General features: G+C 41.3%; 1 protein-coding gene across 3 annotated transcripts in view; it reads left to right on the top strand.

Annotated features, from left to right (window-relative positions):
• The window catches only part of mapk8ip1b (mitogen-activated protein kinase 8 interacting protein 1b), a 72,339-nt gene that overhangs the window by 5,452 nt on the left and 41,723 nt on the right, over nt 1-25,164 (top strand). The window contains exons 2-7 of one of the 3 annotated variants that reach the window (XM_084732861.1): nt 4,992-5,001; nt 5,895-5,924; nt 6,381-6,384; nt 6,969-6,998; nt 7,413-7,494; nt 19,304-19,415. In XM_084732861.1, the coding sequence (XP_084588987.1) occupies nt 4,992-5,001; nt 5,895-5,924; nt 6,381-6,384; nt 6,969-6,998; nt 7,413-7,494; nt 19,304-19,415 (268 nt within the window). Of the gene's footprint in view, nt 1-4,991; nt 5,002-5,894; nt 5,925-6,380; nt 6,385-6,968; nt 6,999-7,186; nt 7,495-19,303; nt 19,416-25,164 lie in introns of those variants that run through there. The other 2 variants (XM_084732700.1, XM_084732780.1) reach the window with 2 other exon arrangements.

Here is a 25,164-nt window from a genome sequence, read left to right as displayed (position 1 = left end):
GTTGACACTGAACAACTCATTAAAATGTTCATAGACAATATAGTTTATTTGTTTTCTGACAAAATATCAGATCTTGCAATGCAGTGGTTGTCACAGCACTTGTTTAACTTTAAAGCGATAGTTCACCCCAAAATGAAAATTCACTCAATATGTACTCACCCCTGTGCTGATGTGAGGATGGGTGAAGATCTCCAGTTCACAAAACACTCCCAGAGCTTCAGCGGAAAACAGCTGTGCTGCCAAATCCAGTACAACTGAAGTGAATGGTGACCAGATTTAAAATGTAAAAAAAAGAACACAAAAAAACACAGTGTGTCTCCATACTGCTTGTGTGGTGTAATCCAAGTATCTGTAAGCTGTGACATTAAAATTTGACCCAAAAAGACGCCATTTACCCCATGTTTTCAGCCTAAATGTCAGACCTGATCCGCATGCACACGCCTGAAGCAGGTACACAGGCTCTCGCCCAAACGGCGCGACACGAGATATACGAGATCTCGCGATACCTTCACATCTGTGTTGACATGCTACCTGGAAGCAACTCAGACAACAGAGAGAGATCTGCTCAGAAATAGTGACTTGTTATGTGTACAGTTGACTTCGCAAACTTTCAACAAAGAAGAAAATGTCATTTCTTTGCTGTAGCCATGCCACTTGGGCGAGAGCTTGTGTACCCGCTTCAGGTCTGACATTTAAGCTAAAAACTAAATGGCATCTTTTTGCGTCAATCTTTAATGTTGCAGCTTATGGACACCTGGATTTCACCAAACGAGCAATATGGAGACATTTTGTGTTTTTTTTTTTTTTTTATTTACATTTTAAAACTGGTCACCATTCACTTCAATTGTACTGGATTTGGCTGCAACGCTGTTTTTCGTTGAAGCTCTGGGAGTGTTTTGTGAACTGGAGATCTTCACCCATCCTCACATCAGCACAGGGGTGAGCAGGTATTGAGCGAAATTTCATTTTTGGCTGAACTATCGCTTTAAGTAGCCTGACTGACCTGAAGTAGACTGTGGGTATAAACCTGCCACTGGCCACCTGTTTCTGGTGACACCTGCTATCTCCATTTTCAAAAATCCTTGTCGCTATGGGAAACAACAGCAACCTTCAAGCTACCAACCTACACTTTGAAAATGACAAACTAGCACCTGTTCGCTAACGGTACAAACACAACCATGCTAGCAGCTGTTACCTTTCCTTTTGCTTAGATTTAGCTGTTTAGCAAAAGCTCCACCCAAACAAGTTACCCCCTGACTCTGTTTTGCAGGGTCGCCGTCGCTGCATCCTGGGCTTGGCGCCACCCAGGATGACTGTGATTGGTTTAAAGAAATACAAACAAACCAGAGCGTTCTTTCCCTATGACAGATGTGTGACTATGTGTGTGCAGATGCAGTTGTGCATCGGCTCATCCCTAGCACTACGTAAACAATGATGTTTGTATAAACTAAACCAAAATAACCTGCTAATGCTGCCACATGAGAGGGTGGGCTCTATATAGCCTCCTGGTAAAAACTGATGACTAGCCAACCTTTTGAATTATTCAGTTTTCCTGCAATTTTCATGTGGTAGAAGAGCACAGTCAGATGTTATTTTGAACATACTCTGCATTTGGCATGGATTTAGTGATTTTAGTATATTATTTTTGAAAATGCACACATCACCTAATGATCAAACGTCAAAGCTCAGCTCTTGCTCTCTCTCTCTCTCTCTCTCTCTCTCACTCCCTGATTCGTCAGTGTGCCCTCTTTCTTTTCTTTCATCTTTTCTCTGCAGCCTCCCCTCCTGACGTGACTCTGCTGACAAGATCTGCTCAGGCAGATTTGCGGGCTGTGGGATGTGAAAGGGATGTGAGGAGGAAGGAGACAAGGGGAGACAAGGGGGGTTAAGCAGATTTTGAAGTGTCAGTTTCTCAGATTCGCTGCATCCGTCTCTCATGGACTTTGATGTTTTCTTGAAATAAAAAAAACAACTAAAAGGAAAACTTGATTTCAGGATTTTTCAATGGGATTAGCCTAAAGTTTGTCAACTGTCTTTTATCCACAGGGACACAGAGACAGACAGCGAGATAGAGGGGGAATTTAAATGGAGCTGATTTGAATTTTACCCACAGCAGCAGCTGACAAGGTGGACAGTTATTGCTCTGGCTGCAGTTCGCCCCATGCTGATTATTTACTGCTGTCGCTCAATTCTGCTGACGTGGCACGTTCCGCCTAATGGCACCTCCCCCCCTGCTTATACAGTACACACTCTCTCTCTCTCTCTCTCTCTCTCTCTCTCTCTCTCTCTTATTACGTATATTTAATATAAAATATAGTATCATATTTTCTCTTCCTGTCTCCTAGAAAGTAACTAATATGCAACCACAAATACGTTTTTAAGGGAAAATGCCAACCGAAATAAGTTGCTATTATCATGATGAGGACATGTTCTTAATTAACAGACCTGGCGATGCCAATTTGTTTTCCACCAAATTAGGCAATCTTGCAATACCCTATCTACTCGTAATGACTGCAGTATTATTCAAAAGTCAGCAGTGTCTGTGACAAGAAATATCTGTGTCAGCGCGTCCATGCACACACCAGAGAAAACAGCTGGTGGGAGCTAGAGCAAATAGTATCTCAGTATTTTTAGGCTATGCCATATATATCTCGATATACACATTTTCACTAAAATAACATGCTGTTAATTCTCAGATGGTGCAAACATTTGATGATCTTACAGAATATGATGCATTGCTGTAGATTAAATTACCCACAGTGTATAAAATAGCTAAAATGAATACAGCCTTAAATATCTACAGCAGTAATGCAACATACAAATTAATGCAACACTAATATTAATCTGAAAATGTCATATATAGTAGTAAAACGCTGACAGGGTCCATTTTACTGAACAGTGAGTATATGCTCTATTTACTTTTGACACTTTCAGTAAATTTTGCTATAATACTTACATACATATACCTCAGTAAAGTTTTGAATGCATATGAGTATTTTCAGCGTCAGGTATTAGTACTTTTTCTTAAGTAATGGACTTGAATTAAACACCCACTGCCCCTGTGTTACCAGCCGAGGCTTCCCCTTTAAGGAAGGTGGGCTTGTGGGTAACCTGTGTGATGGAGGTCAGAGGGTTTGTTGTGAAAGTGAACTAGTTAGTTAGCAGCTACAACTCAGGCTAAAGACTATTAAAATAGCCAAACTGAAAAAACTGAGAGACACTTTTTACAGTGGGTGATGTGCTGTTAATGCTTCTAGTGAAACTCAACACTTCCTGCAGATGTTTCACATTAAAAGCCTACCACGAAAGTGAGAAATTACGCCGTATGAGCTGCTAAAAGACTTTTAATAGAGAAAGTCTGTCCAGGAAGTGTTGAATTACTTTGTCAAGTAGCTTACAAGTAAATGAAAAATCAGCAATCATCTAAAAATTGAAAGTAGTGCTGTGTAAATGTACATTATGCTGAATTTATCAACAGCAGTCAAACGTGGAGGAAGTATTGAGTTTGCATCAACTGCAAATAAAACAGGAAGTGATCAGATTAAATGAAGACAACACAGTAAAATGTGATATACAAGAAAATAAACGGTTCTTCATGTGTTTATTTTTTAAATTTTGTAAATTTGTTACACCGGATTGCAAGTGATGATTATTTTCATTAGTGATGAATCTGTAGTCATTCAATTAGTCATGCCAGAGTTTCACAATATGAGGACAAATGATTAAAGAAGGTGTTGCCTTTCAGTTGCATGTTGGATTGATTTTACAACAACATTTTTAACAAATGAACAAATTGTTTCAGCGCTTTAGTTACAAACATTCTGGTACCATGAGATGAATTCAGCTTTTTCCTTTGATCTTCATGGCTGTCACGGGGTTAATTTGCCTTCAGCTGACGAGCTGAACAGGGATTAAATGTTTCACACACACACTATGGTGGGATACCTCTCTCCCTTTCTTTCTGTCTCTCAAGACACGAATGTCTCTAACTCGCAGAACACTTTGTGTATGTAGTTAGTGCGTTATATGGCATTTTATTCTTGTTATTTCAGCAAGTGTTTTTTTCTATGCTGTGATGTCACGTGTAGGGAAAGTGTGAAGCTCTTCTAGTGTGTGTGTGTGTGTGTGTGTGTGTGTGTGTGTGTGTGTGTGTGTGTGTGTGTGTGTGAGCTCCATAGGTTCTGGCCAGTTGCCGAGAATGTGCTGTATGGCCATATGGCTGTGTGTTGGTTGCTTAGTGACTTTGACCTTTCTGTAGGAATGATTGAAGCCTGTGGTTTGGTTTTCCAAAGAACAACTTCTGCTTTTGCAGATACATTTATGTTCTGTGTTAAGTTGCAATGAATGTTGCAAATATAAGAGCATGGATAAATGAAACGGCTTTGTTTTTCTTTGGAGGAACATCAGTTGATTTCTGGCCACCAGGGGGCAAAGAAACAAGTCGAGAAACAGCTGATGTATTAGTGTGCAATAGCTTGCATACACACAAACATTTGCCTGTTTACATGTCCAGCAGACACAGAGCAGTTATAATCAACACTTTAAAGGGATAGTTTGGATTATTTTATGTGGGATTGTATGAGGTACTTATCAATAATCAGCGTGTTGCCTACAGTAGATGCCAATCAGCATGCAACCAGTCAGGAGAAGCAGAGCACCAGCATGGTGCCTAAGCAATGTTGACAGGGTCGGCAACAAAAACTAATTTTAGCCACCCAAAGAAGTTCCACTTAAGAAAAATCAATATCCCTTTAAGGGTACCCTATATTTAGAATATTTTCAGTGCTTTGCCCTGCTGTCAGACAGCCTTTTCTGACAGGAAAAATCCGTTAGACAAGTCAAACAGAGCTCTCTCCAAACCAACCAAAGTCCATGAACAAAATCAGCCATTTTACCCAGCAGAACACTGGAGTTGCTGGTCTACCCCTGCCTTGATCCGTTAGGTTGGCTTTGTTATTATGCGACTTTGGTGTTTTAAAGGGATAGTTCAGATTCACAGAAGTCACACAGTAACACAAATGCACTAACAGATCAAGGCAGTGGTCAACCAGCAGCTCCATTGTTCTGTGAGGTAAAATGACTGATTTCACGTATGGAGTTTGGTTGGTTTGGAGGGAGTGATATTTGGCTTATATAACAGTGGTTTCCTGTCAGACAAGGCTGTCTGACGACGAGGTAAAGCGGTTCTAAATATAGAACAGAGTATCATGCCAACCAGCATTTACTGAAGCTAATACACTGACTATCCATAAGTACCTCACACAAACCCATTTCAAAAAATACAAACTATCCCTTAATTTTCTTTCTGCCTGATGCATGTCCAATATCTTCTCCTTTTTAGCTTAAGTTTTTCAGCTAGTTGCAACTTTTTACCATACACATAGCCATTTGATTTTTATTACATAAAAGTATTGATTAGTGCAGCTTTAACAGTCTCATTTAAGCTCAGTGGCTGTTGGTGTTATTAATGTAATCTCTCTCTCTCTCAGTTACATTAGTAAACTTAGATACACCCCCTTGAATCATATATTTATTGAAACCTTTAGTGGCTAAAATTAGCACAGTGTTCCTATACTGTATACAGCATTACTGCCTACATACAGAGCATACGCTTTGACCTATGAGATGAAGGCAGGAGGTTTTCAGGTCTGCAGGGACGACATGGTTAATGAGCTGTACGGTTCACTGTGCGTGGGCGGGCACACAATCACACACACACACACACACACACACACACACACACACACACACACACATATTGATTTTGAGAGGAGGTTCAACCACCTGCCAAACAAACAAAGACTGGAACAGGTTGAGGGATAATTCCGGTTTATTATAATTTCTGCTTTATTTCTGTAGGTTCATCCCTGTAGTGAATAACAGTATTCATCAAGTTAATGGCAGAAATCTGGGATCACTTCAGAGTGAGAGCCCTCATTTTCTTTTCTTAAAAAAAAAACACAGTTGGTGAGAGCGATACAACGTCTGTTTCTGGTTAGACAAACTATTTTTGTGCTGTATGAAAACTGTCTCTCTCTGTGTAGTGATCCTTTCCATAATGTTGGAGAAGACACTTGAAGTAACAGGCAAAAACAAGGACGTTTACAGCTTGATTCCACTGTGCGGGGTTGTGTCATGTTGTGGTTTTGTTGCAGCCATCGGAGCTGATCACAGCCATTCTACATAATGCTAGTGATTCCACCACGCCATATAAAGGTCCAGTGTGTAAGAGTTAAGGGGCAGAATATAGGAGAAATGTAATATAAGTATGTTTTCATGAATGTATAATCAGTTGAAAATAAGAATTGTTAGAAATGGTGCCTCAGCAAATCCCAGCAGTGCCTCTCTGTGCAGAATATGCGCCAAGTGTTTGACAGAAGCTGTGTCTGGACAGAGACAGGATGTTACACACAGGAATGTCAGAGAGAATCCAGTCTGTTTTCAAAATAAAAGACACGGTGCAGAATTGCAATTATAAAAACAGACAAAAAAGAAACTATTAAATAAATATATAGCTACCTTAACCGTGGCAAAAGCACAAAAAACAAGGAAACATGACCAAAATAACATAATCTGACAAAGTCCCCTTTTGAAACGCATAAAGCCGTATGGAGGACGGATTAAACTGTGTTGCAGACATGACGTGCCTGATGGAATCAAGGAGTTAGTGGACTTATTTTGACAGTGCACAATTGCACGTAGGGATTAAGTTGTAGCTTGGCTTTGCTTGGCGCTTCTTCGATACTGGACCACTTTCAAAAATTGTCATCAGCCGCTCAGACACATAAATGCTAAATAGGCTAAAAAATAGTCTTTAGCTGATGCCAATGATGGCCAGAAGTACAAGAATAAGACCCACGTTGGCATAAACTGGAATTTTCCTTTAAGAGGATGAATGGAGAAGAAGACAGAAGGGAAAATTAGGAGTCTTATGATCAATGGGCTTCATGAATAATTGAGCGCGACAGTATTTTGCAGAGAGAGAGACAGAGAGAGGAGTGTCCTCCTGTGCTGATGGTCCTCCTGTTCGGGCTCACCGTGGCGTTGGATGTTTTGCTAACAGCAGCACTTTCTGCAGTGGCGTAGTAAATCTGATGCAAACAGGACAGAGTAAACATCTGAGAGAGGGAGCGAGGAGTAGATTATATAACACTCCTCCTCTGTGGCAGATTTAGCTATTCTGCTTTAAATAATTCCCCCCTTCTATCCCTCCGTCCTCCGGATGAGCGGCGGCGGCAGCAGCAGGGCTCTGAATCGGACGCCTCTCCCATCGACCCGGACGAGCTGCACCCCTCCTCCCCCTCCTCTTGCCTCTCTTCTTCCTGCTTGCTCCTCCCTCTCTCCCACCCTCCCTCCTTCACTTTCTAACCCTCCTGCTCCTTCTCCTCCTCCTCCTCCTCCTCTCCTCTCAGCTGTGGATGCCCTCCTCACTTACAGTATGGACTCGGGAGGGGAAGGAGAAGAGGGTTGGATGGAGGACCAGTGGGAGAAATGGTAGGGCATCTCTCTTCTTTTTTCACTGGTGTGCAGCAACATGGCTGTGTGTGACCTTGTGAGTGTGTAACTGCCTACATGCATGTTTCTCTTATGCCGTCTCCCTGCATCTTAAAGCTCGGGGCAGGCATGTCCTTGAAGGAGAGCGGATGCATATGGCTGTGTGTATGTTAAGAAAAGAGCGTGCAGCAGAGGTTGCTGGTTAGTGCTGTCCAAAAATAGGACCAGAGAAGCCACAGAGGCGAACACAAATCACACTTTATGTTGGTGAGCAATGCCGCTGTAGGAAGATTGTGTGTTTATAAATGTACCCACGCAGTGTGAGAATGAATTTGTGTCTTTAGAGTTTGTTTTCATACAGCGGATGATGGAAAGGGGAGGGGGCTTGTTTCATCTGGATGTGGCGATCCTGACAGGACGGTCCTGCTCCTGTCCTTGCAGGAGGGCGAAGTTGATGAATGACAGACAGCATGCAGCCTTGTAATCTCTCAGCGGGAGCATAAAAGAGTGAATTACTGGGGAGAGATGGAGGTATTAAAAAAAAAAGAAAAAAGGACATATAGACGAGGCTATACATGCGTCTGCTGTGACGACTCAGCGCTGGGCTTAATGTGTGTGGCGTATAAGTTGATTGAATCATAAGAGCACAACACAGATGCTAGTCCTGTGAGACTGTAACATGGCAAGACCTTTGAAAGTGCAAAATATCCATAGTTGTTTCCACTGATGCATCAGCAAATATTGCGATAAATAAATAATACTTGAATATTTGGAAGGGAATCAGATTCACATTTTTATTCTTCATTAATATTTCCTTTTTTGTCATGGGGGGTTTTGTTCCAAAATTAGATGCCTATTTGCATTTTCTTCACTTTTTTTTTGTTTTTTTACTTCACTTTCTAATGCTGGAAGGATTTTAATGATTCTGACATGATCTTCACCACAACTTGACCTTTTCCCCCTGTCAACAGCAAGAAAAGTGTCTTTTTGCAGCAGGGGATAAAACAACTTGTCGGCCTGTAGGGGCATAAAATCCACGTGGAAATCAGGATGAACTGATTTATTCCTTTAGCTCATTGATTTTCAGTGAAAATCTGTTAAAACGATGACCCTCATCTATTTGACCTTGCATGCTGCTTGTGAACAAAATCTGCATCCAGCCTTTACAAGCAGACACTAGGTAAATACAGTGCTGTCTGCATCAGGGTCATAGCTGGATTCAGATAAAGACTAATGAGCTGGCCGGGCCCATCATGGCCTGAGTGTGAGGTCATGCTGTCCTTCATTAACACAAGCAGAGAGACAGGCCAAGGAGGCACAGACGCACCAGTAGGCTGCCCTGTCACCCCCCCACTGTCAGAGTAATGCAGGAGTTTATCCCAAATCCTCAGCGAAACAAACTGAAACATCCATCCTGCAGTGCTGCTGCCCCCGATGTCATTTTACAACATAAACTGTGGACACAGTGTCTTCACCTTCTTCATCCACTCCCCGCTGCTATTTTATTGTTTTTGTGGATCCAGAAAACCAGAATTTGTGTGTAGCTGAGAAATCTTTTAAAATCCAAGACGTGTCAGTCAATCTGCACTCAGACGTTCCTGTCTTCATGCCTTCATTTTATACAGTAAACCAAGTCAGTGATGCACCTTAAAACACAGGTCTGTACCTGAGCAGGAGTTTACATGAGCACGGGGTAAAAATCAAAGTTACACTGCGGTGGTGGGAGAGAGATCATAAATGGTGAGAATGGGATGAAAATCCCTGAATGGTGCATGAAATATTAAAATCCACCCTGGAGAGGTGAACTCAAGGCTGGAGACACATTAGAAGTAAAATTAACTAATGACACTTCAACATCTTGTGGAGAATAAATCCTATTTTAAGACATGTTTGTGCTAAACTTCTTGGAGTTGTTACTGATAGCTGTTACAATGATTTTTACAGGGACTTTTACACACATGCATGCTACATTGAAAATGAATTGCAAACCTTTGTCAAAACAATTCTGAAACTGTAATGTAGAATTCTGTCTGTCTATGTTGTCTCACTTACTGTCTCTAACACGTGCAATAACAGAAAATGAGGCACTGTTAGTTTCCTCATTAGGGCCGCACAATTAATCGCAATATTACCAAAACTGCAATATGGCCAAATGTTAGATGACAGAAGCTGCAGTATTTTGTCAAAGGAAAAAGTACTGTAGTGCTGCAGAGATATTATAGTCTATACATTTTGTTCTCCAGATGTAAGAAAACATGTTTGTGGTGTGATACAGAGCCCAACAAATGTCACATCATCATGATTTAATAGTTGTTCTTTCCGTGAAAATGAAAATTGTTATGCAAAAATGACTGTATGGCATATGACAGCAGGATTTTTTTTTTTCACGTCGCGCAGCCCTGTTTCACGGCCAATATGGGTTTTCCTACATGCTGGGAAAGGGACGGTGACACGGGGTGAAAGCTCACCACTAGATGCTACTAAATCCTTCAGACTGGTCCTTTAAGTTGTGTCGGCATTTTAGATTATTAACCTCTTGTGGCAACTGAAGCATGATCAACACTTTTCTGGTAATGCTCGTGAAACTCAAAGCACCTGCTTAAGTTTTGAAAAAGAAAAAGCATGAGAAAGCATGAGTCAAGTTTTTTAATATTTAACCAAAACCATCTCATTCAGCCAGTTAATACTGTTTAAGGCTGGTAACATTAGGCATATTTGATGCAAACATCTCTCCGGTGTCAAAACTCAAGTTCTGTGTCCAAACATCTACACCTTCTTCAAGTAACTTTTGTACTGTAAGAAAATCATACTCGAAGTTGCTAGTGAACATAATCTAGCAAGTCTCTTCTAGAACTTTTTGGCAGAGCAAATTAATAGCATAAAGATGTGGAGTTTCCTAACAACTTATTACAACTGAGTTCAGCCCCCAGGCGCTGCACAGTGGCTGTCCACTGCTCCTAATATGAGGACTGGTTAAAGGCACAGACTAAATCTCACTGTATGCTGTAGTCTGTTTCATTGTATATGTGGCAATAAAGTTGAACTTGACCTAAACTGTAGGAAACAGGGCTGGTCTAACACATCCTTTCAAAAAGCCGTGACCACAACACTTGAAAACATAAACTTCTCTCCCCTTGTCTGACAGAGTCAGAAACTGTACCAGGATGCAGATATGATAACTAGTGAGGGCCTCTGTGTGTAACAGTGTCACAGGGATGATATCGGGGTCAGCCTGTAGTCACTACACTCTACTACGCCGATTTGCTGCGTCTCACTTTCGGTGACGATGACACAGTAGATGTGTCACAGGGATCTCTGACCTGGAGAGCCCAGCCAGTCTGCTGAGTCAGCCCGCATTGATCACCGAGGGTGTTGTGAGTGTCTGAGTGAGATGATGTGTACACGCGACATCGTACAGGAATAAAACCCCACAGGAAATTAATGAGGATGTTTCAGGTTCTGGATTTTGTAAGTTATTAATAGATGTATTCTGTGATCATTCAGGAAAATTAGTTCTTCTTAGCTGAATTATGAGAGTCCAGATGGATGTGTGCTGATTGTTTAATAATTATGCATAACTGCAATAAACATTTGCTGGGTGTCATCACCAACTGTCCCCTACCACATTTTCTGTCTATATATTTACTTTGCACTAGGGTTGGGCGATTGGACAAATATATTGGTGATCAGCGATTGGCTGAGTTCATCATGAGTAAGTTTCTCAAGGCGATTTTTGCCGTTTCATCCTGCTAAGTTAACGTTCGGCCTCTGAAGGACGGCAGAAAGCTGCTGCACAACGACAGACTCTAATTCAGCTTCATGGTAGACACCCACTGAGCCGAAGAACGAGGAGAAAAAAAGTCAGTAAATTAAGGATTTGTTTTGACCAAATCAGAGTTGATGACTGTTGGAACAGTGAGAAGACTAACCAAGATAGTTTGTTGAGTTTTAATGTGAATTTGTTTCTGTAGTTTGAGGGTGCAGCAGCGGCATATATAGCGGTGTATAGTTGTATTATTCTGTTTAATATGGAAGGTATGGTAAGAGTATGGCCTTTCTTGACATTTTGGGAGTTTATATTGTTTTTTTTATTGTACATAAATTTCTTTGCAAGCTTGACACGCCGGCAACTAAGTGGAAAAATTTCAACGTATCACTGAATCCTACTACGTACTATCAGAAATACTGGCAAAAGGCCCCAGAACTAATCCTAAAAGTAAGTGAGAGAGTTTGAGGAGGACAGTCTTACAGTGGTAAAGTTTAGGGAATCTTCACACTTTGGGCAGTTCCATGCATGAGATGATTTTTTCTGAGAGTTTGTGAAGTTTCAGCAGGTCTCTGTACGACCTCAAAACGTTGGCCTGGGATTCTCTTCTATCAAGACTCCTTATTCAGTTGTTCCACACACAGGAAGCACTGGCTTTTTCTGCCATTATGAACAGAGAGATCAGACTGACAGAGGAACCCTGTTATCATTTATATAAATTGAGTGAAAAATATCTCTAAAATGTTTGATAGGAGGTTTCAGACCGTCACCGTGACGTGACTCCTCAGCCTGTTTTGATGTGAGCGGGCTCGACATGGTCCGCCCTGCCCGCTACCCCGTGATGTCTGAGCCTTGACGTGTGACAACGTAATTTGCTTTGTATTATACACTCTGTTGGTTTTTCTCCGGTGTCTGCATCCCTCCTTACCCACAATTCACTGCAGCAAAGAGGTCACCCTGTCCCGTCCCATCCTGTCCGGGCGGTTTATCTCCCGGCACTTAATTTTCTCCGCCCGCCCTCCATTCATTTTTGTCCCTGACTCTCTCCATCCTCTCACTGTCCGCTGCCTCTGTGTGCACTCTCCTCCAGGTTTGATCTACAGTCACGTTTCCTCTCACCTCTTGATCACCTCTTCTCAGGCTCCCCTTTTCCTTGTGTCATTGTAGAGCACCGATTTATATATATATCAGAACCTGCAATTCAGGGTCAAAATAACTTGACATACTTCTGACTGATTGGCATCATGTTTGTACTCTTTCATTTCCTTTACTCTGCTCTCCTCCACCTTACTCCTCTTTCCTGTAACTGATGCTGATAACAGAGGGACACTCAGGAGCATATTGATTTTGTTCCTTTTCCAGGCATCTGTCTGTATTGTAATAGATTGCATTTGTAGTCAACCGATAAGCTTACGTTTTTTTTGTTTTTCAAAAGGAAAGCAGTGTCTCCAGACCAAAGCCTGTCAGAGTAATTCAGTTGGGCCAAAAAAAAAAAATATCAGGTGGCGCCTGAAGTCGCATGTTGTTCATGTCTGGTGGGTAAAGACAAGAAGAGCTGGAGACAGATTGGCAGAACTGATTTACTTGAATGATAACAGTGCTTTCAGTCAATGAGAGGCATTTGTGTGCAGCTGGAAAAATCTCAAGTCTCATCGAATATTATAGGATACTACTCATTTTACTAAATCTTCAGTTAAGCAGCTCGTGGTAAATTTCAATTTTCCAAATAAAGAACCCCAATGACTGAGGGGTTTGGGAAAAACAGGTAGAGCACAATATCACTATTTTCAATGCCATTATTGTATTAATTTTACAGAGAAAATATTTAATAAAGTAATCGAGAAAAGAATCATAATGGCCAAGTATTTGCTATATATGTAAAATTAATAATGCAAATACACATTAAACCCTTTTCCGCAAGAATAATAGTCCACTAGATGGTGAGCAGGATTGGTAGGTTTTTATGTGACTGTTGATTAGTCTGTTTGCTTGACAATCCCGTTTTGCTGCAATGAAATGACTGAAAACTTTATCTTATTAGATAAAACAGATGTTGCCATGTTTTCCTTTGGGGACATCATTTGCTGCTGAATAAATGTAATAAATGCAATGTATCATAATTTACATTATCACAATACTCAGTATATTACAAAATGTTGCAATAATATTGTATTGTGGTAATAGAAATTTTGGCTAAGTAAGTTCAAAAACTTTGTTGAAGTGGCTTCCAGTCCGTTTGCCCATAAGTGGTCAAATATACTTTAGAATTAAGGATAATGCTGGTGTCATTATATGTCTCACCTGTCAAATCCCATAAAGACTGAAACCGACGAAGTCCGTCTCGTAATTCTTTCTCATGTCCTAACCCTGTTTCTGGCACTCTGTCTGTTCCTAGTGAGAAATAAAGTTGTTCTTTATTTTTCAACCCCAGCAAACTTTACTCAATTATTTGAGATGTCAATGATTAATCATTCATTGATTAATCACTGTAAAGAATTTAACTGATTAAAAATGTATTAACCGACAGTGTTTGTTCTGTGTACCATTCAAGTTTCTCACGGTTTGGTTTGTTGTTTTAATCTAGAAATGGCAGTAATTGGGCCCCATTTGACTTTGTTTTGTTTGTTGAACAAGGATGGAGGGGCAAAAGCAGCTGATTCAAGCAAGAGCTACAATGTTTTACTATTTAATGATCTTTTAAATTGTTTTGTTTCATGAATTAATGCTTCACACAACTGAAGCGCAGACAGAATTGATTAAATAAAACTTAAACTGAGAAAAAGATATGTTTTGTATCTTATTAATCATTAATTGATTGTCAATTTGTTCAGGAAAATGCATAAAATTTGCAACAGTATCAAACATACAACAGCTGGGCCATTCTTCTTTTCAGGAGTAAATAGTAAATTCTCAGAAAACTATTTTCATTTGCAGATTATTACACATTTGGTACTCTAGTGAGTACTTACAGCAGCAAGATGGTGTTTAAGCAGGATTGACCAAATATAGACTACAGTAACTGTGTTCATGGTAAAGAGGGAACATATCACGAAAAAGTGCAGAAGTGTGGATTCTTGATAGGGATGGGAATTGATAAGATTTTATTGATACCAAATTTCATCCATCAATTTGAGTCCAGCTGGCTCGATCTCCGCTCACTGATGCATTTCAAACAGACAGTTCAAAATACTTATTTTCCTCTGGCCTTTAGTACTGATTATCCGTCTAGATATTTTTGGTGTTGGTTGCAGAGTTTTGGAGATATCGGCCGCAGATAAAAGACGTCTGTCTTCTCTCCAGTGTAATTGAACTAAATGTTGGTCATCTTGTGGTGCTCAAGGCACCAAAAATACATTTGAAAACTTCAAGACCAGCGTCTCTTTCCAGAAATCATGACCCATTTATTTAAGATGATACACAAACCTTGTTGTGAGCGGTTTCATGTAGGAACTACTTTCTTTCTAGTGAAAAAGAAAGTAGTTCCGGTAGATTCTACTGCAGAATAAAGTCGATCTGACATGAAACTGCTCACAACAAGGTCTGTGGATTATCTTGAGTAACTGGGTCATTATTTCTGAGAAGAGATACTTGTTTCAACTTTTCACATTTTTTTTTGTGTGTGATTATTTTGAGCATCACAAACTGAGTGCAATTTTGTCCTATTATATTGGAGAGAAGGCAGACATTTCTATGACTGATATCTCCAAAACTCTGCAACTCGCAGCTGAAGTCATTGTTGGTTGTTGGTTAACAATAAGAAAACTATAATATTGCTGTCCTTTATGATTTTCGTGAAACTCTACAAAGGTTTTCCTTCAGAATTGTTAAAATTTGATATGAAGTTTTAATGCTTGTAGCAGGGGCTAATGCAATCTGATTTTTCCCTCTCACAAGTAAGCTACACTTAGGTTTAAGTTTTTACAAAATTATGAAAAAGTTACAAAGAAACAAACCTATCAATTCACTGTTGCTGAAATTTTCCCAGTTGGATTGTTCAGTGAAGGTGGATGATTTATTAATGTCTCTTTTTTTCCTCTGGTTCTCAATCAGGTGTACATATATTCCCATCTGACATCCTTCACTTCCTAACAATAGATTGCTTGTCTTCACATTCTCTCTAGCTGTCTTCTTCTCTTTCCTTTCCATCCGTCAGTCCTTCCCTCCTGTGTCCTTCAGGGCCTCATTATAGAGGTAAACAGATGCTTCTGTTCGGGCTATTTAACTCCCATACCCCTTCTCTGACACGTGACGGCCAAATACGGCCGCAGCTGTGCACACTTTTGCGAGAGGAGACAGCTGCAGTGTGGATGTAGCTAGAAATGACATTAGCATCATGCAGCAACAGGGGCGCCATGACTCTCCACATCCACCAGGTCGCTCTGACAGCTTGCTGTTATGCTCCTTGTGATCGCTGTCATCTTCTCTTTCCTCCCTCTAATAACATTTTCCTGCTGTCTGTTACGCCCAGGAGGCTGCTGGGTAAAGAGATAAAAGGCAGACGTGGGGAAAACTGAAACATTGTTTACTGCAAGATAATTGAATCCTGCCACTGATAGCAGGACAGTTCATTTCCCTGCCTGACACTGGAGTGATGTCCGAGGCTCAATTAAGACCTTATGTTCTTCCCTGCAAAATGTAAATGGTTTCTTTGTGGGCAGCAGGATCACGCTGTGTCGTGGGCAGGAAACTGATGCAGAGGCTGACGATTGGTAATGAGAGGATTGTTCACCTTTGACAGGGGTGTGCATGCTAGTGGGTACCCTGTAGTTATATGATTAGCTGGTTGTTAAAAGCTGTTTCAACAGAGACGGTCAGTTGGTCCATGACTGGCCCTGACCAGTCAGTGTCACATATCCGATTCTGTACCAGTCATATTCACACACGCTCTGCGCGATGCTCACGTCATGCGTGCAGCGACACAGACCGTAACATCAGAGCCACAACAGCCACACACATGCATGCTTGTATGAAGTCGGCATTAGCGACAGATTCCAGGAACAGGATAAAGAGAAGACAGACGGTCTACAAGGAAATGGAGCAGCTGAGCAGTTGAAGGTGTCGATTGCGATCAGTGCATATCTACTGACATTATATTTACAGTGGTTGCTCCTGCTCCCCAGATCATAAATCCTTGTATATTTGCAGCCCAAAATCACAGCAGTTCATGAAGTAGTCACAAAATATAGTCTAGATTTCTGTAGATAGACATGAATTGTCAATATTTTTTGTGACAATAAGCATGACATTCAAAGTAATAAGGCCCCTCTGGAGGTTCTTTGCCCACAAGAGACTATTTTTTGGTGGTTTGCTATGGAGATTACCAAACACACTGAAGTTCCTCAGAGGATAGACATCTTTAGATAATGTTAATCAGATGACCTTTTCTTATTGTCAGATATTTTTGGTCCAATTATGCAGAGTTCCAAAAGCAGCAAACAATACGTTTATTGATTTTTTACCATGCATTGTATTCTGAATTTGGAAAACAGTGTGGCCTTTACAGGCTGCCAGTGTGGCTTGTAGTCATGTTGGATTGTGGATTAAATAACTTTTTAAAGTTTTTCACACAGAACTACCATCTCATCTATTTGTGTTACAAGAAAGAGGTGATTTTTATAAAGGTCAAGTGTGTCATATTTAGTGGCATCTATCAGAGGTTGTGGATTGCGTCTGCGTGCCTCACCCTCCCCTTCCAAGTGTGTAGGAGAAGCTACAGTGGCTTTGACAAATGTATAAGGCCCTCTGTAGAGTCAGTGTTTTATTTGTCCGTTCTTGGTTACTGTAGAAACATGGCGGGGTCAGCATGGTGGCCCCCGTGGGAAAGGGATCTCCCCTCCACCACCACATGTGCACTCATACCTTCAAGCATATATTCTCTGCCTGGAGGAGATGAACTAATTGCTGCTGACTTCACATTGCTGATGTAATCTCCTCCTCTGGCTTCAGCACTCCACTCCTGTCCAGATACAGCAGCCTCAAAGGGTCAAAACTCAACCTTAAAATTTCCAGTATAGCAATGATGCTGCTGAAATAAATCTCAGAAACACTGACATACAATGTACATTGTTTTCAGTGTATGATTATTTTTTTTCTCATGGTTTAGTCTTTAAAAAGTCAACAAAAATTGCAATAAATTGTAATATTGAGTTGCAATACAATAAGTGTATTGGCCCAGGGCTAGTGATTATACACTGGTAAAAACATGCTTATGAATATTATATTCCATTTCTGCCATATTCTGTCAATAGATCCCCTAAGTCTTACACACTGGACCTTTTTGTATCTCTGGAAAAGTAATTTTGCTCACTCTGCTCCGAGGCCTGTTGGTTTTAGTTACAGTATGCTCATAGACTGAGCTGCCATCTGTGATGATGCATTTCCCTTCCACTCCACCAGCGCTATGATTCACTCTTCTCATCACTGTTGATGTGTAGCTTCTTCCAGGCTGCTGATGCTCAACCAGCAGCCAAATGATCAGTCGGCTTCCGGCCACAATCCCCCTCTGCAGCCATTCAGTTTATCTGTTGTTGTCGCTGACCGCGGATTTAACACTTGACAATGCTTCACATTTTTCATCATTCTCTTCCCGTGCTTGAGGGAAATCTTAACTTGCTTTTACAAACAGCAGATGGAGGAATACGCAGGAATGGAGGGGAAAAAAAAAAGTTTTGTAATTGTTCTATTCAGCATTTGTATTGATATATAAATGGTATGCACAGTAGTGGAACATCAAGTCTCTCGTATTGAGGGCAGTGGTGGCCTGAACGCCCATTCAATCCCCCAACTGGCAGGACAAATAGCACTTGCCCCTCCCTCATTACCACAGATGAGGCTGAGGTTGTACAGGGCAGCTTCCACGTCTAACTGTAACTGTGTGAATGCGATTGGTGCGTTTCTGCAAAAGAGAGTTTTGAGGCACGGTGGTGCAGTGGTTACCACTGTCGCGGCACAGCAAGAAGGTTCTGAGTTTGAACCCTCCAGCTGGCTGGAGGCTTGGGGAGTTTGTAGCAGGGGCTTGCATGTGCGGAGTTTGCATGTTCTCTTGTCCACGTGGGTTCTGTCCAGGTACTCCGGCTTCCTCTCACAGCAGCAGCATAACAGGTTAATTGATAACTCTAAATTGCCAGTAGGTGTGAATGTGAGCATGCGTGGTTGTTGGTCTCTATTTGTCAGCCCTGTAATGAACTGGCGACTTGTCCAGGGTGTACCCCGGATAGGCTCCAACCCCCCATGACCTGTCAGGATAAGCAGTTATGGACAATGAATGAATGAAAAATCTCTTATATTGTGAAATTAACATATCATCATGCCTGCTTCCATTGTGATGGCCCATCGGCAGATGAAGACATAAAATGCAATGCTTTCCACACATTATCTGAACAAAATAAGAAAATTACTGCTGACAGGATTTGTTTCTCTTGTGTCTGTTTCTCTTTGTTCTTCAAAATTTCATCGTAATAATCGGGATGGCGGCTCTTAACATGGGCAATTAAATTTAAACTATTGAAGGAATGAGATTTGGCTTCTCTCTGCACAACAAACACTGATCAATCATTGCCGGTAGCATCTTTGCTCCCTGTTTTGGCCACTTCAGAAAACACCCACACTGCAGACACACTTGGTAGCATAATCAAAGCATCATTTCATCAGCTATCATATCTGCAAAAAAGTTACATACCAATATTTTAATTTAGAGCCTTTATTGGTCAATAACAAAGATGTGCTGATATCACCTTGCATCCTTACAACATAATATGAAATGCACTTTTATTAGTTAGAGTTTTACGTTGACCAGTCACGACCACAGCTTGTGACCCTCATTCACATGTGTGATCTGTCATTGGGCTTGGATTTTGACTCAGTGTTTCCGCCGTCAGACAGATATAATTCGGTCAGCTAGAGATTTTGAGATGTACTGTGGCTGTGGATGAGAGCTGAAGGATTAACATTGAGTCCCCCCCCCCCCCCTCTTCATCCCCCCCACCCCCTTCCCTTTTTTTTTTCCTTCTCCTCTTTCTCACCCTAATCCTCCCCTTCAACCAGGTTGACCCATGACATCAGCCTGGATGAGTTTGAAGATGACGACCTGTCGGAGATTACAGAGATCACGGACGAGTGCGGGATGAGCCTCAACTGCAATGGACCGGATATAAAGGTAAGCTGCCTCCACAAAGAGCCGCTTCCCACCGGATTTCATTAAATAAGCTTTCAATGAAGTCTTCCGCTTTTCAAGAAGTTTCATGTACAGTAACTAATGACCTGCTGTGTAACTGTGAAGGTTCTTTCATTCTCAGCTGCAGACTTCACATTGCTTCTCTCGCAGTTACAAGCGAACAAAGAAAAGTGATTTTAAAGCGACAGCTTCCCTAAATTACCTGCTGCTCTGACTGGAGTCATGCTAGAGAGGTCAGGTAGAGTTGATTGATTGATTTCACACAATTAGTCTGTGTAGACTACTTTCATATTGAGAGGAGATGGTTTTCCTTAAACTAAACTTCCCTAAACTTTACTAAAGCACTTGTAAAGATAATTTTTGGGGGCTTTTTACCCTTTATGTGACAGGACAGTTTTAGACAGACAGGAAATTGAGGAGAGAGGGGTGGAAGACATGCAGCAATAGGCCTAAAGGACTTTTAGGCTGAAGTTACGCATGGATTAGCCATGCTGTTTCAATCAGCAAGAGAGGAGTAAGGGAGGAGTAAACCTGGATGTATTTTACCAACTTTCTTGGCAAGGAGGATGGATTATCTGTGTCACGGTCAGACACAGGGGAGAAGGCTACCTTACATTAGGTAACAGGATCAGGTCAGATGTTTCTCAGTTCTTTTGGGGTTTAGGAATGACCTCTAACTGGAGCTATTCAAAAATGTTGTCTCATTCTTTTTAAAGATCTTTAAAGATCTTTTAAAGATGCTAAGTTCATAAAATTCCATCTCAAAATCATTTTTAAAAAGGTCAGTTTTATCTGCTCTGAAAATCTGGGGGCGTGTTCGCTCTGCTGTCTCAGTGTCAAACACCACTACGACCTACAAGCGACCTGAATGATGGACGCTCCGTCTAGCAGCTTTATTGGACATGTTCAGACATGTGTCAGCCACCAGAGCCAGAGGATGGTGACAAGATGCTTTTTTTTTCTTTTTCCTGTGTCAGGTTGACCTGAAGTGAACTGCCGAGCAGATTTGGACTGAGAGAGTCGTCTGAAGCACGGCTCCGGCACGTCACTGAGCCGTGTTTCAGGTCCGCCCAAAAAACCCTGAACACAGAAATCGTGAGGAATGGTCAACTGGTCTTACTTCACAATTCAGGACTGCATAGTTCTCAGTCTTTTCACGTTTTCATCAACTATTTTATAACCTCTGTAATGTGTTTACAAGAAAAAAAAAAACGTCTCCCTTTAAATTCTAAAATATCCTTTTGTGTTTATACACAAACTCTAAGTGTAATGTAGGTTTGCATCATCAAAAGTACAGGTAGCAGCAAAGTGACATTGTTTTCAGTCAGTCTATTCACAAATCTGGGAGTCTGCTTTGGCTGCAGACATTCACACATGCTGTAGTCTTCCTGCCAAGACTGTGAAATGATTTTGAGGCGGTGTTGTACAATTTGTGAGTTGCTTTCAGGTTACATCATGGAGGAGTGCAGCAGTGAGGTGTAGAACAACCCAGGTTGTGCTGAATCGAGGTTTGGTGTCCTCGCTCTGTCGGTAGGAAAACAATAGTTTCATAGCAGAACAAATCTGCTGCCGGTCTTGACATCTGTCATCTGTACGGGGACATTGTGCCTGTCTCAGGCTGCCTCCTGGACATGCTGAATGAAAAGGAAATATGCAATATTATATCTTAAATGGTTAAAGCTAATTTTCAACTTTGATTTTTATTATTTACTTTTTATCACCGGCTGTTATGTTCTGGCCATCAAAGTAATAGCTATAGTTTAGGGCTGTGATACACGGCAGCATGTGTGTGAGCATCAGAAGCTTTGCACGCAATGCATCCTGGTACATGTAGGTGCTGCTGGCATGGCTTAGTGAGCAGGAGACCTCAGCTTTCTTGGTCAATATAGCTGCACAAAAGGATTTATTGCTTCGCTTGACTGCATTTGCACATGAAAAGTTAAAATACCCATCCTTGCATTATCAGATTAAAACATATAAAAACAGTGAGGTGTACATATGATCTCAGTTGTTAATGCTCGTGCTCAGTTACTCATGTTTGACTGTCCTGCTGCTGTTGAGCGACATTCTGATGAAGTTTGAGCTCGGTGAGGGGTCGGACTCTCCTCTCCGTTGCATTTTGTCCTGAACAGCTGCTGCCTTCAGCTTCCTGCCAGCAGAGGAAAGAGTCCAGAGGCTGAGAGGCCTGACAGATGGCGACAGAGAGACACTCTGTAAACAAAAAAAACCTTGAGTCTAAATAATTCACTCTGAGCTGTTTAGTGTTTGTTTAGGTCTCCTGAAACTTTGCTGAAGTGGAGACTTTTTTTTTTTTGTGGCCGCCGCTGTGGGCCCAGTGGCACTCTGGTTGTCTCAAGTTATATTGGCGTAGAAACGAGGGGGTCATTGATGAAAACTGGAGCGAGTGTGAAGCGCTGCTACGAGCGAGAGTGTGTGAGAGCTGTGGGGTGGTACAGAAGGAAAAAATAAGCAGAGGTAAATTTATTATTCTGTCAGATCTCTCCGGCTCCGCTCCCAGTGAAACCATCATCACCTCCTCCTCCATCCAGCTCCCGTAACCAAGGCAACAGGAGGGTCGAGGGGCTTTTTTCAGGCAATTTATACAAACAGATAAGAGATTTCTCTCTTCTGTGACTCGTATTTGATTGTTTTAGTGAGTTGGTGACCTGACAGATGAGAAAATCGCTCTGATATTACGGAGTGCCTGGAATATTTTTAGGTCGAAAAGCGGTTTTCTCTCCCTCTGCTTTTTTTCATGTCTTCCTATCCTGGGAGCTAATTATAGCCAGATTATTGAATGTGAGAGCTCTCTGCAGGAGGTGTGTATATACATGTGTGTGTGTGTGTGTGTGTGTGTGTGTGTGTGTGTGTGTGGACATTGATGACTCATCCCCTTGCAGGGGGCTCACTGAGATCAGAATCCAAAATGGCTCCCTGACTGGCAAACATGAAACGGTTCTGACAGCAGCAACAACAACAAACCACACGTGTCATCGAGTGCTGTCACTCTCAGGACATGAAACTGTCTGAGCGATTCAGTGAAGGGTTTTCTGTAGCATCGTTTTGCAGGGGAAGAGCAGGCTCTGCTGGTTGCTCTCAATAATGTTTTCCCTCCATCTCTCAGTCGCATGTCAAGACTGACAGTATCTCAGTTTTCTGCACAGGTATGCAGCAAGCTAAACACAGCGTTGAAGACAGCAGCTGGTTAACTGTCAGTGTTGCTTTAAACATTAAATGAGTCATTAAAAATAAAAGAAAACATATGAGCAGCTGCTAATGTGGCTTTTAGTCCTGTTGAATTCTGGATTAAATAATGCTTGTAAGTTTTAGCTGTGACCAGCAGCTCTATAGGTCGTTCTGTTGGTCGGTGAGTCTAAAACTTCCCCAGCGCAACCAGTGCAACGCCTTTTTAAGACAGTGTTTATATACATGTCACCGCTGACTGGGTAACACCTCTGACACACCTATTAAACGAGAGAAAACGTTCATGAAAGCCTGTCATTTCCACAGTGAATGTGCCCCTGATTAACTGTTCATGTCAATTGCCAAAAAGTGGGTGTGGCGGTGGGAATAGCCCGTACCAGTGGTTCCCAAACCCACTGGCACTTGTGGGAGTTATTTTTGGATGAAGCAGAATTCATTTTGCGTTGGTGATAGTTGGCATCACCCCCTACAATTTAGCCACAGCTGCTTTTATAACTCATGAGCCATTTGTCAGAGAGCCTGGTGGCAGGCGTCGTAACTTGGCGGAGTTCCTTTTTCACCGGTTTGACTTCATCCCACTCTTTATACTGAAGCCGCGGAGGTCAAGTGGTTGTGTGAGTGTGAATGAATGCACATACGGATGCACGTAGGTCACCTTAACAGGTCACAGCTTCTGTGGGTTTGCGCTCGATGTTATGCTGTTTTGTATCTGTAACAACATAAACATTTCTGTGTATCTGTGGGAAAGTATCTTACAGTAGTCGAGTCTGCTCTCAAGCCCGCCATCTGTGATGATGCATTTCCCTTCCAGTCTACTACCATCATGATTCAGTCGTCTCATCACTGGTGATGTGCTTTATTCAGACTGCTAATGCTCAAGCAGCAGTTTATCACCACAACCCCACCAGGCATGTATGTATGCATGTGTGTTTTTGTTATTCTCTTCGTGTACTTAATGAAAATCTTTGCATGCTTTTGCAAACATAGATGGAGAAATACACAGGAATGCCCCCAAAACACAACAGATGTTGTGACGGTATTTTCAGAATAATAGCAGATGTTATTCTTTAAAAAAATGTGTTTTAGCGGGGTAGTAATACTTTACTTTAACCACCAATTATTCAGTCTTTATAATACATACATAACATATCATAATGTAGTTGAAATCTATTATTTAACACATATCTGCTTACAGATACAATACAGGTATATTAATGTGAATGTAGTGCCTCATCTGTCACCCCCCCCAAAAAAAAACTGCAGTGTTGCATTTAATCTGCAAGGTTACTATGTTCTCTGAAGCTGTTGAACATTATGCTGAAAGCAAGTCCCAGAATAGGCAGCTCACAATGGCTGGAGGCCTGTTTGTTTCATTAGCGTTTAATCCACACCAGATGGAAGAGCTTGTACCGAAAGAGTCAAAAGCCACAACAAATTACATCACAGTGTTCATTCTTTAATTGCTACTTTTTCCATTCAGGGCTTTTAACGTTCACTAAATGAAGCAATATTTTAGATGTTAACATTTAATCAAATAATTCCCTGTCACATAAAAGTAATGTAGCCCTACAACCACTCTCCAGCTGTAAGCAGCTTTCAGTGTGTTCTGGCTCATAGTTTTGGTTCTCTTGCTACGACTGAAGTGAGCTGCGTCTGCAAACAACCTCTGTAAAACAATAACCATATTTCCATCTATGTATTTTTGTGTGCATTTTGAAGTATTGCATTAGAAAAAGTGGATGGAAACCGCAAAATTCCTCAATTTCACAGAAGTTTTTATGCTCGCTCAAGGAGCGTAAAAATGACAATGCCAAGATGCCTTCTTCACGTGTCACAACAGTGGCTCCTTGGTGAAAGACTGACAATCCTGCAGAGCTGCTTCCCATTGAAAATGTGTGGTGCATTATCGAGCAGGGAAATATGACAACAGAGACCCTGCAGTGTTGAGCACTTGAAGTTGTATATCAAGTAAAAAAATGTGAAAGAATTTCACTTTCAGAACTTCAACAATTTGCGTCTTCAGTTACCAAACACTGTTGTTTAAAGAAAATGTGATGTATCACAGTGGTAAACATGTTCCTGTTTTTGGACCTTTTGGAAATTCAGGATGAGTGTGTATTTACAAATCCAGTAGTTAATCAGTTCAAACATGCATTACATTCAATTGAATAAGATTTTACAAATCATTGCATTCTGTTTTTTTTTTCTGTTACAAAATGTCCCAACTTTTTTTGGAACTGGGGCTGCACATACAGAAACGTCATATTTCCATCCTGTTATCTTCTTTGTTTTTCACTGTTTTTGGCTCAACAGTGTTCTTGTAATTACATCATCTTGTTCCACTCTGTTCTTCCACAATGGTTTATTGGTTTTGCGACTTGAGAATTGGTGCCGCTTATCTCGATGAACCAAAACCAAATAATCGCATAACGTTAGTAGCTGGAAACGAGCATTAATTTTGCATTTTGCATCGCTATTCCATTAAAATCTGTCACATATTTGTATGGAAACACACCTACTGTTTCCT

Source organism: Lutjanus erythropterus, chromosome 1 (assembly GCF_056507025.1).
Source record: "Lutjanus erythropterus isolate fLutEry1 chromosome 1, fLutEry1.hap2, whole genome shotgun sequence".
NCBI lineage: Eukaryota > Metazoa > Chordata > Actinopteri > Lutjaniformes > Lutjanidae > Lutjanus > Lutjanus erythropterus.
The sequence above is the reverse complement of the archived record's forward strand: the minus strand, read 5'-3'. Positions and strand labels throughout refer to the sequence as shown.